The sequence below is a fragment of the Gracilinanus agilis genome, chromosome 1 (assembly GCF_016433145.1).
Source record: "Gracilinanus agilis isolate LMUSP501 chromosome 1, AgileGrace, whole genome shotgun sequence".
Classification (NCBI taxonomy): domain Eukaryota; kingdom Metazoa; phylum Chordata; class Mammalia; order Didelphimorphia; family Didelphidae; genus Gracilinanus; species Gracilinanus agilis.
Window position 1 is genome coordinate 187,702,416 of NC_058130.1, and position 15,572 is coordinate 187,717,987.

Here is a 15,572-nt window from a genome sequence, read left to right on the forward strand (position 1 = left end):
TTCCTTTCCTTTCCTTTCCTTTCCTTTCCTTTCCTTTCCTTTCCTTTCCTTTCCTTTCCTTTCCTTTCCTTTCCTTTCCTTTCCTTTCCTCTTTAAATGTATGTCCCTGGCACTGAGCCTGAGCAGATGTTTCATAAAAGTTTATTGCCTACTAACTATTAACAGTCAAGGCTCAAAATGATCTTACTGAGCTATATATATATTTACCTAATTGATTAAGATTTAATTTAATGGGAACAAATCCTGTACTTGGGCTCAAAAAGGATGTCCACAAGTAACAGAAAGGATGAAGTAAGGCTAGAGAGCAGTTCATCAGAAAATAATCCTGGGTTTTAGTTGACTATAAGGTCAACATGAGTCAACAGGGTGGTAGGACACCCAAGAAAGCTTAGGCTGCAGTAAGAGAGACAAAGTAGCGTCCAGCCTCAGAGAGGCCAGAGTGGCATTGAACTCTGTCCTGGGCAGACAACACATGGAGCACTGTGTTCATTCAGTTCTGAGTATTCTGGGTAGCTCATTTAGGAAGAGCCTAATACCCTTAAAAGTATTTAGAAAAGGGCAGCCAGGGTGACAAAAGGCCATTTATTTACTCAAGAAGACTCAGCTGAAGGAGCTGAAGATGTTTGGCCTGAGGAAGATGATGCTATATTGTCATCTTTCAGTTGTTTCAGTTGTGCCCGAATCTTTGTGACCCTATTTGGGGTTTTCTTGGTAAAGACACTAGTGTGGCTTGCCATTTCCTTCTTGAGTTCATTTGACGGGTGAGAAAACTTGAAGCAAACAGGCTTAAGTGACTTGCCCAGAGTCACACAGCTATTAAACGTCTGAGGCCGGATTTGTACTCAGAAAGATGAGTATTCCAGACTCCAAGTCCAGCACTGTATCCACTGCGCCACCTAGCTGCCCCTAATGATAGGTGAAATTAGAGGGCTGCCATGTAGGAGAGGTATTAAACTTGTTCTGTGGGGCCCCAAAGGATAGAAATAAGAGAAATCAGTGGAATTTACAAAGCGGTAAACTGCCCACGGTTCGATATGAGAAACAGAAGCAGAATGAGATCTTCCCTGCAAGATAATGAGTTCTCATCCATTGGAAATCTTTAGGCAAAGAACCTGACTGCTTTTAAGATTTATTGTAGGGGAAATTCTTGCCCAGGTAGCAACTGACCTGGACAACTTCTGAGACCCTTTTTCAGTTGAATCAATTGATTTAGTGAATTACTCGGTCTTTGAATTTAGAGTATATTACACAGGTTGGCTCTTGTGGAATAATGAAAATGTAAGTTTTGGCATTATTTACTAAATAGAGATGAATCTAAATGTTGTAACACATATTGCATTCTATTAGTCACATACTAAAGTTCTTTTATGTTCAAATAGTCAGTTCCTATCTATTATTTTTATTTAGCAATGATCAAAATAGAGGATCCTTTTACTAGTGTTCTACTGGATGAGAGACTTTTGGAAGAAGAACATTGGATTTGTTCTGTCTTTTTTAAGGAAGAGAAAAATGTTTTATGAAATATGTTCATTCAAAGCAGTATGCAAAGGGTCTGTGTTGTCAGGATGAAATCTGATTTTGATAGAAGGTAGACAATTTTCTTTAAATATTATCTGGGCTATGAATAGCGCCTAGATTTCCAGGATAGAGAAAGCCTTCAAACCCTCTTTTTTGCCCAGATAGAAGAACCTGGCAAGTATTTCTTACTTTTTTTTTTTTATAGCATTATTTTTGTGGCAAGTGACCTGCTTTGCAGTTTTCCACCTGGCCTCCAGGAAGCAGCATCCTGAGAGATTTACAAAATGTGCTATATACTATTCCATCAGTCTGAGTTAGGTAAAATTTAAATTAAAAGGTAATCAGCCAAATCCAGAAATTGTTCTCTTCTTAATGTAAGGGTGAATTTTAATAAACAAGCCGGATAACTTTCAACTCTTTGCATTTAGAACATAAAATTGTAGCTGCTTTAATCTTTCTTAATTAACAACAACCCTAGAATTTATTTTAAAGATAAAGAAATTGTTTTCATAAAAATGGAAAGTCACTGTTTAATTTCATGAAGAATAGTTTGTCTATAGTTTCAGTACCTCATTTTCTTCTTCATGCTCCAATATGGCCTGCAGAAAAGCCCTTCTCTCGTGGCTCGAAGATTTCTGATCAAACATGCCTGCTTGGATAACTTTCTGGTCCACATTCAATTTGTATTTTGCTGCTGCGAGAATCTTTTCTTCCACACTGTTTACAGTGCAGAGTCTAAGCACTCGGACTTCGTTCTGCTGGCCAATCCGGTGAGCTCGATCTTGGGCCTGCAAATCCTGTTCAAGACAACAATATGCCATGTTATAGCCATCTTCCTGGTTCCTCAACAAATGAACTGATACACAAAGGAAAAATACGGCAATACATGATGGCCCATCAACTTTTGAAAACGTGCCCCAAATACCTAGTGGTCACTGGCATGTGAAAAAAAAAATCACAGTAAAGACTTTTGACATTGATCGCCTCTGGTTTAAGAAGACAGGACCAGAGGAAATTTAGATCTAAACTGTACAAGTCCAAATTTAAATAGATGTAGAGTTGAGAAAGTAGGACTTTATAGACAGACCCTTTGCGATGGGTCTTTACCTCCATGAATTCCTAGCAGTTTGTCAACTGAGAGCTGAAAGAGCCCTTGTAAACAATTCAGTTCAAGCACGCAATTTTCATATTTGGAAAGTGAGACCCAAATATTAATTGACTTGCCTATCTAGGCCACACAGGGCAAAAGTAACAGGCTGCAAACTCGACTTAGATCTTTGACTCTAGATCCAGGTGTCTTTCAAGAATATCACGCAGTTTGGGTTCTGAACTTATGACTTCATATCATGCAATAAGATGTGTGAAATAGCTGTACTTTGGTGTGAGGTTCTGAATGGGACAGGCATATACCAAAAAGATCCCGATGGCAAATATTTTCTGATGGTCAGCTCTCCCAGCTGTTATCCTAGATCATTCGTACTCACACTCATATTGATTATATTATTTCTACCTCTGGTAGACATGAGATGAGGAGGAAAATATTTGAGAATGAAGATGATGTAAAAACAAAAGATATCAACAAAACTTGTTAACCAATTGACAAAAAAGTGTGTGCTAAAAGGTGTCAATGGGAAAACCCCTTCATTAATAAAGGTATCACTGTACTGAGCAGTCAGTTCTGTGACAGTTATAAATAACTAAGGGATTTAAACCAGCTGAGAATCATTTTGTGCAACAACTGTGGCAAAAGGAAATTCATTCCTAAGTTTTGAGAATGCACTGCCACAACTGTGCAGAGGAAAGCACAAAACTGATTGTCCGGAATGCTTTTACAATCAGACCTCTCAGAATTTTGAGAACTAGTTTGTTAGGTTTTACTGGTAAACAACAAAATCTTCTGCATTTTGCCAAAGAAGATAAAGAGCCTGCTGATGCTATTTCTGATTTAGGGTCTTTAATTAAGCAAAAATGTTTTCATAAGATTATTTGAAAATGTGAATATAAATACGGTGGTACTGAAGCACGAGTACAGTTGGTGTACAATCACATTTTAATTACTTTACTAACGAGTATATTGGAAAACAAATGCAGGGGGAAATATCCTTTACTTTTAGCGAATACTTCAGTCTTTGCCATCATTATCTATTCTTTTAACAGGACTTCCTAACCATCAACCACTATGTCTAATTTCAGGTCTCTGCCTTCCTTCCTATCCACTAGAGGATGCTAATAAATTGTTAAAGGGTTAAAATGTAGGCAGCAAAAAAGGAGAGCTGCAAAGGCGGCTGTGAGTAATCCACAAACTGGCTAATTAGCTCCTGAATAACTAAATGTTGGCTGCAATTGCCTTTTAGTCTTTGTGAAAGAACTAGGACTATTTACTCCCTCATGAAACATTTGCCAAGTGCACATTTTATGACCAGCACTTATTTACTCTGGAAAATAAGGCAGAAGAATAGGGAGTTGGCTTATCATTACAATATGTGGAACTTAAACCAGACTCAGGGAAGACTTTCTGGCAGAGAAAATTTGTTAAACATTATAATGAGCAATCTGAGAATCTAGCAATAGGATGGTCATACCTGTCTGAATCAGCATTGCCTCAAGGTAATGGGATGGAGCAGATAGAGGCTGCTCTTTTAAGGTCCCCCTTTAGATCATGCATCCTATGAAATCTGTGCATTTCATATATTTTTAAAAGGTTAAATTAATATATTTGAAATACTCCCAGTTTTTAAATAATGTACATAAACTGATCCTGTCAACTACAGCAAAGTTGATAGAAACTTTGCTGTCCTTGAATCTGCTGCTAGGAAAGTTTCCCCAGTCAATTTTTCTTAATAGTTTAATTTTGCTACTATTGGCTCACTCCTCATGAAAACATTGAAAGCCACTCTTGCCACCATTCATAAATAAGCTTTAATTTTTATTAGCTATGACAAGATACCTATTGAATTTAAAGGTAAAATACCATTCATCAGGACCACTATGTTAATTAAGCTCTGCAAAAGGATTTCTAAACTAATAAAAGTTAGGCAACTATGATTACTGGTGTTGCAGCCAGATACTAAAGAAGTTAGGTGGCCACATCAGCTCTGAGTGAATGACATCAGAGAAACAGCTAAGACTCATGTGCCATCGTAGTCAGCAGTGAACTGGATGAAGTACAATATTTGGTCCCAATCATTGACTCATTCACTGCCTAAATGTTATTTTCATTAACTTGAAGCTAACATGCAGTAAAAAGGCAATGTTTGGCGTTCTATTTCATTGCTCTGATTTTTCTTTTTGGATCTTGCTCACCAAGACCCTGTCCATGAAATTTTAGTAGCATTAAATATTGGTATAGAGACTCTCCAACATCCTTTTCCATGGTAAAACACTGTTTTGAGTAGTTGATTTTAGTTGGCTCCAAAGACCTGATCTGACATACCAAACTAATTAGACAGAGATGTTTACTTAAAAAGATAAATATCCAATGAACTCTACTAATTCTTCACTAAGCCACAAAAAAAGGGAAGAACGTGACAGGGTCAGCACCTTAGCATGTTGCCTGCCCACAGCAGGTACCTAATAAATGTTTATTAACTATCCAAATTAAAAGGGTAGCAATTAAGAAGCTGTAACTTTGAGAGGTGAGGTGAGCTCAAGTAATAGCAAATTGGCCTGCATATAAAGTGCTAGCAGTCCAAAACATTCTTAAAATTTATACCTACTATTACCTTTTAAAATATTCTTCACTGTATGCCAAAGAATCTTTTTGTTGAGGAAGGCTTTCTGACACCTTCACATATTTTAAATTTTATTTTAGAATCATCAAGTTAAATGTAATAAATCAAAATTGCAGTGTAGTTATCCTATTAAAAATAGCAACTATCACACTACCCCACCTCACCCCCAAAATAAAGGTGATAACTTTAAACCTTAGATTAAATTACCTGGGACAAAATTTAGGGACTATATTTTCAAAAATGGAACTTTTAAAACAATCTTGCTTTTGATGATTTTTCTAAACAAATCATCAAGCAGAATTTCATAAACCAGAGCCTCCTTTGGCAAAGAAGACACCAAGGAAAGGATGTTAAGGCTAAGGAGAAGCAGTGTTGATGAATCTCTGACTTGGTTCTCTAAAGATTATCCATGCCATGAGTAACCAGAGCTCCAAGGTGTCACCTCTCAAAGATGATCTAGCTATCTGTTGGGCGCTTTCACTTTTGGAAAAAGAGTCTCTCTGCTCTTTTTCTTCCCATTTTGTCCTATAGAGACAACAGCTACAACTAATCTTTTCTCTAGTCTTCTCCCTTCATGGATGCTGAAACATTTAAATGAGTCAAAAACCTGCCCACCTGGTGAGGATTCCAATCGCTATCAAAGATGACAACAGTATCAGCTGCCTGAAGGTTCAGGCCCAGGCCCCCTGCTCGGGTACTCAGTAAGAAAATGAAAAACTGTGAACCAGGCTCGTTGAACTTCTTCAGCAAGGCAGCACGATCTTCTGATTTTGTGGTACCTGATGGAGAATGGAAGGAGAGAGAAGGAAGAGACATTTTCCAGTTTGGTAAAGTCTGAAGAATAAAACAAAACAAAACAAACCATACCTATCTCCTTCTGCTGAAATACTGACTTGAAATGACAGAATCTCAGAGTTAGAAAGGAAATCAAAAGCCATCTAGATCAACTTATATGTGAACAGGAATGTTCTCTACCACATACTCTACAAGAATCCTTTTTTTGTTCCTCCATAGAGTAGCACAGTGCCTGGCACACAGGAGCCACTTAATAAATCCATAAATAAATATTTTTCTTACTTGATAAGCTGTCATTTAGCATTTGCTTGACTACCTCCAGTGAAGAGGATCTCATTAGCTCCCAAGGTGTCTCTTTCTATTTGGGATAGCTCTACCTACTAAGAGTTTTTCCTTATATCAAGTCTAAATTTGCCTCTTTGCAATGTCTATCCCATTTTCTTATCTCTGCCTTCTAAGGCATCATTGAGGCTGTGGCCCACAGGGGTCCTTTAAATACTTGAAAACAGCTTTTTTCTATGCTTTCTTTTCTCTGGGATTTGTTGTTCACTTGTTTTTATACATGCTAACTCTTTGTGACCCCATTTGGGCTTTTCTTGGCAAAAATGCTGTAATGTTTCCATTTCCTTCTCCAGCTCATTTTACAGATGAGGAAACTGAGACTAGCGAGGTTAAGTGACTTGCCCCGGGTCATACAGCTAGTGTCTGAGGTCATATTTGAAGTCAGGAAGATGAATCCTCCTGACTCAAGGCTCCATCCATTGCACCATGTAGCTGCCTCTTATCTAGAATAGATATTCCAAATTCCTTCAACCTATCTTTACATGGCATAATCTCTCAGGCCTTTACCATTATGGCCTCTCTCCTCTAAATATTCTCCAGCTTACTAAATTTCCCTCCCAAAATATGGTACCCAAAACTGAACATAATTCTTCAGATATGGATTGACTAGGACAGAGCACAGCAGCATTACTCCCTCCTAAAAGGTAAATAAAATACCTTCTTTTATCTTGTATTACCAATATAGTCAATATTTTCTAAAGCAAGTGTGTTAAAAAACATATATATGTAGAAAAAATACTTGTCACCTAAGTTCAAATTTTACTTTGATAATAGCTTTGTGTACTTAGAAAAGTCATTTGTCTTTGAGACTCAAATAAGTGACCATGATTTATTTATTATAGATGGAATATAATTTGCTCATAGATTTTTAGATACATGAAATGTCAACAAGGTATTCAAGGGTGGAAGGCAGGGGAAGGGAATCCTGGGGTGGGAGGTAGGGAACAAGCAATGGCCTTTTCTCCCAGAAACCCTATGAGATCAGTAGTATGAGTATTAAAACCCCCATTTTAAAGATTAGGACATGCAGGCTTTGACAAGTTAAGCCTGGTGTCCCAGCCTCTGGGGCCCTTATAGTCTATGATTTACAGTTAAGAAAAAGTATAAAAGTTAAGGCATTTCTAAGGCAAATCTTAGTTTCCAACTTGAAAAAAAGTCACAAGTGCCATATTCCCAAATTTTTGAGGCAAAATTGTCTTCCACCTATGTATGAGCACTTTTGAATAGGAAATAAAAGATAGTCTAGGTCATAAGAAGATATTATTGTGAGTTATATGAGAGTACACAGTTTTCTTTATAAACACTGCTAATTAAAAGTCAAGGAAGAGGGGCAGCTGGGTAGCTCAGTGGATTGAGAGCCAGGCCTAGAGACAAGGAGGTCCTAGGTTCAAATCTGGCCTCAGACACTTCCCAGCTGTGTGACCCTGGGCAAGTCACTTGACCCCCATTGCCTACCCTTACCAATCTTCCACCTATAAGTCAATACACAGAAGTTAAGGGTTTAAAATTAAAAAAAAAATCAAGGAAGAGATTAAGGAATAAAATACTAAAAGACTAAAACTTAAAAGAATCAAGTTACCATCAAAGTCAAGATCACAACGAGGGTGAGATCACAATTAGTTGCTTATTATTTCTGTTCTCATTATTTAGTAAGAATTAAAGGTATCTTAATGGAAAAAGAAAATTCTAAACATTATTTTCAGTAAGGAAAAACTTAGAACATGAATTGTCACTTAGTGAATCACTTGTATCAAAATTTCAGTTTACCATCTGTAAAACAGTTAATATTTAAACACAAGTGCTTATTAGCACAATGCTTGGTATATAATAGGAACAAAATAAAATGTTTATTAATTGATTAATTTAATTATAATTAAAATCCTTTTATTATAGATTCCAAAGAGTTACCTAAATTCTTTGGTGGTATTTGTTGTCTTAAAATAATTGGAGTATCTTTTTAGTATTCAAAAGTGTTTTGGGCAGTGTTATTGGCTTCTTGATAGGGGGTTAAGGGTGCAAGATGTTATTTTAAAAGATTCTTTGCAGTAGTTTAAGTGTGATTCCCATAATTTATCCAAATATGCCAACAAATAGCAACAATTGCACGAAGCATACAAATTAGCAATTCCTTTATTTAGCTATGGCATCAAAGTCAATGAAAGACCATCAGAACCAAAGATAGAATAGCCAATTTTAATATTACATTGTGTATATTCATTTACTCAATAAACATAGATTAAGAATCTGTCATGTTCCAGACCCCAGCTAAGCACTGGTTTTTAAATATTACATATTTGTATGTGTGTGTCTATAAACACACACAAAGTCTTAGAGATGATGACATCTGTTTTCTGGAAGCAGAAATGAAAAACTTTGCAGCTGTGTGGGTAGAAGGGCCAAGAGTTCACCTGGCATGTATTAGAATAAAATCTTGAATAACTGAGAAATCATGGCATGGATAAAATACATATGGCCACAATGAAACTAACCAGATTCTTCTACCAAAATCGCCAATAGGTTCTCAATGTAGCATAAGAACTGAAAAATTAAAAGAAATCACAAAACTTACTACCTGATATCAATCAGCAGAAGCAAAGAGTTCAATCATATTTTATGATAAACATTACTAGGATGAAGCTTTGATTGTAAAAACTAGAAAAACATCTTATTTAACTTTTCATAATGCAGAGACATAGCATTTCATTGTGAGGCTCTGGTTTTATGCACCCTTGACAAATGCAGATGATGGCAAAGCATTTTAAATTGGCATCTTTGGTGATAATCAGCTCATCTCTATCCTTTTCAGAGGCAAACCAGTTACTCTATAAGGATGTCATCCAGACCAAATTACTAGTTATAGACAGCATAGGATTTACTATGTTCATTAGTAAAAGCTGCATTTGTTTCCTTTTCTTGTACTTTGTGGTGCAGAACATAGCCAGTTACAAAGAGACAACTGACGGTGGTCACATCTGTGAAGGATATTAGAAAATACATAGGAGTGAACATTTATGTGGTATCCCCAAAGTTCCAGTGCAGTTTCATGCTGTTTGACTTTTTGGTGTCCCAAACTGCAATGAGGCTTTTGGAACAATTCAGAACTTATTAACATAAGAATAAATGTCAAATTGGTATTTAGTTGTTGTTGGAAAACTTTCTCTTTTGTTAGAAATTTTGCCATTCCCATTTCCTTAAGAAAAATACAAAAACATCCTTTTCAGTGAGCTAACAACCATAAATAACTACTGCAATTAAATATATTCATTCATTTATTTCAAGAAGAGATCCTACTAGGATTGAGTATTTAACTTTAGCTTTTACATTTTTTTTTCTTAAGTTAGAATCTGAAACTGGAAACTTTTCTTTCTCCTCAAAATTTTAATTTTAAATGTTTAGTTACCATTTAAGCAAATAGTATATAAAGTAAATAATACTAAAGCATTTAAAATGAATTTTTTTAGTATTTTAAGTATTTTTAAGTATTTTAAAATGTTTTATGTAGTAAGGTCAGCTAGGTAGCACAATGGATAGAGTGTTGCACTTGGAGTCAGGGAGATTAATCTCTCTGATTTCATATCTGGTCTCTGACACTGTTTGATCCTGGGCAAGACATTTAACCCTGTTTAACTCAGGTTCCTCATTTGTAAAATCAACTGGAGAACGAAATGTCAAACCACTCCAATATCTCTGCCAAGAATACCTCCAATGGGGTCACAAAGTGTCAGATACAACTGAAAACAACTGAAAAACAAAAAATATCTACTAAATATATACACTTAAAATTCTGTGTTAGACAAATGAGTGTATCTTTCCAGAGGCATGAATCAGAATTGCTCAATTAATCAAAAGAAACAAAGCCTGGCAGTTTATAATATTTCTAAAATATCATCTCCTTTCTTTGATTCCCTTAACTTAGTTTACTAAAGGATAAAACTTTTGACTTACTATTAAGAAAGAAATGAAGGATTGGGAAAACTTAGATCCTAGAGAAAATGTACATAGTCCTAGGAAATCACTCAACTGAACAAAGAGAAATCCCTCTAGCTGCTTCTTAGACATTAACACCTTTGTTACAAGCGAAGCAAGAAAACAGGTTTCTCTCCTTCTAGAAGAATTCATTCCAAGGGCCCTTCTTTTTCAGAGTGAAGGCATCCAAAATCAACTTGTTAGTGATATTTCACAGTAAAGAATTGGATATTTGTGAAAGGGAAAAGATGAAATGTTATGAATTTCTAGGTGCCACAACAATTCTTAGGATATGAAAAAGTATCAGAATTAATAATGGAATTTCCTTAAAATGGAAAGTCCAAAACAAGGGACTTTTTTCATTTTCAAAGAATGGATGGAAGTCAAAACAAGAAAAAATGAAAGATATTAAATGAAAATAGTCAAAGGATGGTATTAGATTGTAACTGAACTTTGTGATATACCTGTAAACTTAATATATTAGCCTTTTTAGATCATATATTTCCTCAATATTATTCTTACATCATTTATTGGACATATGCTGTCAATGGAAATATTATCTACTAACAAAAAAGAATGAAAATAAATATATTAACAATAACATAGTATTAATAATTATTAATTTATTCAACAAACAATTATTAAGTACCTATTATATTCCAGGCACTGTACAATTAATGTTTTTAGTAATTTCTCTTTCTATTCCTAGTTTTCTTTTCCTATTTCTTTTTTGTCCTTCCCTATTTCTAATTTTCCTTTCCTATTACTAATTGCTATTTTCCATTCCTAATTTTCCTAGCCTAGTAGCTAGGACTCTGAGCAGTCACATGCCTTCTCAGGATTTAAAACTACAATGTAGATTCTGTTTACAGAGAAAGTCTGCTCTTTGAGAGTTTCTGATACCAATGAAATCATAGCCCATGTCTTCCCCCAAATTGTCAACTGTCTTATTTTTTAATGTAAAAACTGTAATTTCCTCTATTATCCTACAGCAGCAATCCAAACTGTGACCAAGCCCACAACCATATGCCATTATTTAATCAATCCTCAGATTCATATAACATCCTGCTGTTTATAAAATGTTAAAGTTTATATTTCCTTTATCTTCACTATGGCTACTCCAAAGCCACTGAACAATTTAGGACTATATTTCCAAATCTTCTTTATTAATTCAATAATCAGGAGTTTTCATTTTACTTTTTAAGTCTAACATCCTTTTATGTTGGTGGTATAAGACTGAAAGTAATATGGTATGAAAGTAAAATAATAAAGTAATATGGTCATAAGAGATTTGTCCTATTTTAAAATATAATTAGCTTAGCAACAGGTTGTATCCAAGAAAAAAAGAAAAAGCTTGCTTATTCTTGTGGGAAAACGTATTCTGAGTGCCAAACAACTTGCTTACAGTATTAACACTGTATCATAGGTTGCCGGATGAGTCCATAAAAGTTGATTAACCCATGATGGACCTGACGTATGATGCTGTATTAGCATTATGGGACCTCAGCATCCTGTGTCATTATGCTTTGTTGGAAAGATGCATTCAAGGCAATGTTTTTCCCCCACAAGCAGTCGAATCAGGATCACTTCCTCTGGGTTTCCCTACACTTGCCAGGCAGTGGAAGACAGGGATTCCCTCATTCTCACGTCACTGGTATTTACTCCTCATGTTCCTCAGCAAAGGTTCTGCAGCACAGGGGCTACAGAGAGAGGCTAAGGGAAGAGGGTAAAACAGAAGGTCCAGGATAAGGAGTTGGAGTGGTCAGTTCTAAAATCAGGAGGAATATTTCCTGGGCTAGAGGCTTCTACATTATCCCTTTTAGTTTGTTTTCAACAGAGCAAGGGACTATGGTGAACTCATTTCTATTCTGCAGGCAACATTATATTTTCCTATTGAGGTTTCTCTTTTCCCTGGCTCCCTGGAGAATAAAAGCCTCATGACATCTTCCTATTGCTAAAGAAGCATACTACACTACTTGAAAGCATCAAAGGTTTGTTAGTGCTAATGCCAGCACAATGATGGGCTTTCCTTTGATTACTCCACCACTTCCTGATAGTTTTTCATTTTAGGGGAAAACGAGTCTCATCTCCAGGTGTGAACAGGGGGCAAAAAGGAAAGGAAAAGTTCACCAACTGCCTCATAATGCCTTGGTATGTCAGGGATATTTGCAAGAATGGTAGTTCCTATAAAGCACTCGATTTGTCTATGTAAAAGAAGGTCTTAAATAACGGATGAAATTCTACATTGACAAGTCAGGGTCTAGCATTTCATAGACTTGAAACATACTGACCACTGCTGGGAAATGTCAAGGCTTGGCAGAAGACAAACAAGGGAACACGGTAGATAATGGGGATCCTTAAAAACAACTTTTTAAATTATTTGTGAATGATGTGGGTTGACTTAAATGAAAGATTTTGGCAAGATGAACAGCTGTGCCCATTATTTTCATTTTGCTTATATTAAGGTAGGAGGAGTAAAAATTGCCACTGAGAACAAAAGCAGTCAACAAGTTAATTCTTTGCCACCTTTTTTCCCTTTTTTGATGGAGCTTGACTTTTAATGTTGGTTATTCCTTCTCATTTCTGACCACATGACTCGGTGCACCCCAGTTTCTTCTGAACTTACCATCAAGGCGTAGGTAAAGGAAGTTCCGAAAAGCAAAGTAGTCCTCCATGATGGTCATGAGGGATGTCATCTGGCAGAAGAGTAATACTCGATGATTGGTGGCCCGCAGCTTTGGCAGGATGCGATCCAGGAGCTCAAACTTCCCTGAGGCTCGGTAAAGCTCAGCTCTGTTGAAGGAAAAGAGGGTAACTATCAGTCAGTCAGTCCATAAAAAACTTATCACTTGTTTTCTGCATGCCAAACAATAGGCTAAGCCTCCAAATACCTGTTCTACTAAGGCTTCTTTGTTCCAATCGACAAAAATCATGTGTTTAAGATGGGAAAATGGCCCAGATATTACACTGCTTTTCTTGGCTGGCCTCAAAATACTCAAACATTCCATTCAAGAAAGGCAAAGGAAAAGGGATCCATTTTTCCCCTTCTTCCAATTACATTATTGCTTTGTGACATGATTATTTGAAAAGTCTCTGGGAAGCATGTAGACCTTTGTTTACTGGGAAAAACTTAGTGGATTCAGTTATTTCTACATTCCCTAGTCAATCAATTTTCCTTTTCCATTATGATGGATTGTGATGGGTTACTAAGAATTGATTAGAGGGTCTCTTTGATTCTCTTCTTTGATAACTTCTGCACCTCCTAGCAGGAGATAAGAGTATTAGAGGCTAGCAAAATGTAGGTACTTATTTTTTAAGATGGGTAAATTTTCTCTGTCAAGAAATGCAGAAAAGTTGAAATGTTGAGGAAAGAAGAAATCATTAGACTTACCCATTGATAACCCCACTTGAGTAGCCCAGATGCTCAGCAAAGGATTCCTTAAATAAGAATAAAAGATGAATGCTTTAGCTTAATTTGAACAGAGGACTTAGTGGTCACTATGTGCAAACTTATTTGTCAATTCACTTTGACATTCTTTCCTAGCATAGACTAGAAAAATAATTCAAAGGAAAAGTAGCATTGATCCATATGGTACCACCAAAGTCTAGCCACGATTCTGCAGCAACTCATATGACTTTGGGCTCATTACTTTTCTGCAATTCAACATCCTTTATGTATGATGGGTGTTTCCACTTTATATCTTATATATTTTAATAATAATGATGATGATGGTGGTGGTGATAGCTAATATTTATATTGTACTTTGTGCTAAGAGCTTTATAATTATTTGATCCTCACAACATCTCTGCAAGTTGGTGATATTATTATCTCCATTTCACAGATGAGAAAACTAGGAAACAGGGGCTAAATCACTTACCCAGGGTCATAAAGCTAATAAGTGTCCAAAGCTGGATTTGAGCTCAGGTGATATGTAATATATATAAATACACACACATATATGTAAATGTATATACACATATACACAATTTGCATGTAATTATATGCATGAGTGCTATCTTTCCCCCAAAGAATGTAAAGGCCTTGAGAAGCTAAGTCTTGGTGTCCGTAGGACCCTCTAAAATACTTGGCACTCAGAAGATGGTAAAATACTTGTTTGTTGATTCTTGATGCCAAACAACAACACGATACTCTTCCCCACTGGAATGTATGTCAAGGTGAACAGTAAATCAATGTTCAAAAAGATTTTTTTTAATGTAAATATTTAACAGCCTTAAAAATCTAAGTGATCATTTATCTTGACCCCTGAAATCTTAATTGGAAAAGTTACACTTTGATAGTTTAAGATGGATGATCAGATGTCTTGATTCCATTTTTAGATTCGATTCAATGACATCCGTCAAGTACCTCTACTATAGTATTTAATCACATGCTTTGGATCTTTCTGCTTCTAGGGAGGAGTATTTTCCTTCAGCATAATTTTCCTGTCTCTGCATGAATGGAAAGTAAAGTCTTCCCCAGATCTCGTTAGCATTTCCCAGGAGATGATCCCAGCCCGTTTCGTACTACTTGTGTAACCTTGAACAGGTCTCTCGAATGCCCTAAGCCTAAGTTTCCTCATGTGTGAAATGAGAGCCGGGAACTCTGTGATCCCTCCAGTTCCTGCCTGTTCTCAATCCCACATCCCTGAGATACGACTCTCCTAGAAGCAGCTGTCTGCCTCTTCTCTCCTTATCTGCTCTGCCCACAGCTCTCTGTCCTTTAGCTCTAATGTCAGCCATGCTAAGTGCTAAGAGAGAGCTTTTCGTGCTGGCAGTATTCAATCTGGACTGACCACAAGAAAATGACCTGATTCAAGGAAACACTCACTCCCCTGTGCCCAGGAGTGGCCAATTTCACATTTAGCAGGGCTTAGATTGTTCTGCTTGATCCTTTTTCTACTGGGTATTGTGAGGATCAAAAGAGATCGCTTATAGGAAAGTACTTTGGAAAGTAGAAGGACTCAGTGTAAAACACATGAACTTTGGAGAATCTCTATTCTTAAAATAATATGGTCCAAGTTATCCTGCCTTCATTCAAATGCAGAGTGGTGTGCCCATTAGCTAGGCAGTATATAAAAGATGTGTGAAAAAAAATACAGAAAATCAGGTTTTAAATTCTCAGTAATTTTAATTTAAAATGGAATGTTCTAATATATCAGTATAAAATTCATATTGGAAACATTTGTCTATGGGTGTGTTATTTCATCCTTTGGTGACCAT

General features: G+C 36.3%; 1 protein-coding gene across 4 annotated transcripts in view; it reads right to left on the bottom strand.

The window, feature by feature from the left end:
- The window catches only part of SMARCA2 (SWI/SNF related, matrix associated, actin dependent regulator of chromatin, subfamily a, member 2), a 215,224-nt gene that overhangs the window by 80,875 nt on the left and 118,777 nt on the right, over window positions 1-15,572 (bottom strand). For all 4 annotated transcript variants that reach the window (XM_044659297.1, XM_044659311.1, XM_044659304.1 and 1 more), the window contains 4 exons: window positions 13,744-13,790; window positions 12,979-13,145; window positions 5,865-6,028; window positions 2,088-2,315 (listed from right to left, as the gene is read on the bottom strand). In XM_044659297.1, the coding sequence (XP_044515232.1) occupies window positions 2,088-2,315; window positions 5,865-6,028; window positions 12,979-13,145; window positions 13,744-13,790 (606 nt within the window). The remainder of the gene's footprint in view (window positions 1-2,087; window positions 2,316-5,864; window positions 6,029-12,978; window positions 13,146-13,743; window positions 13,791-15,572) is intronic.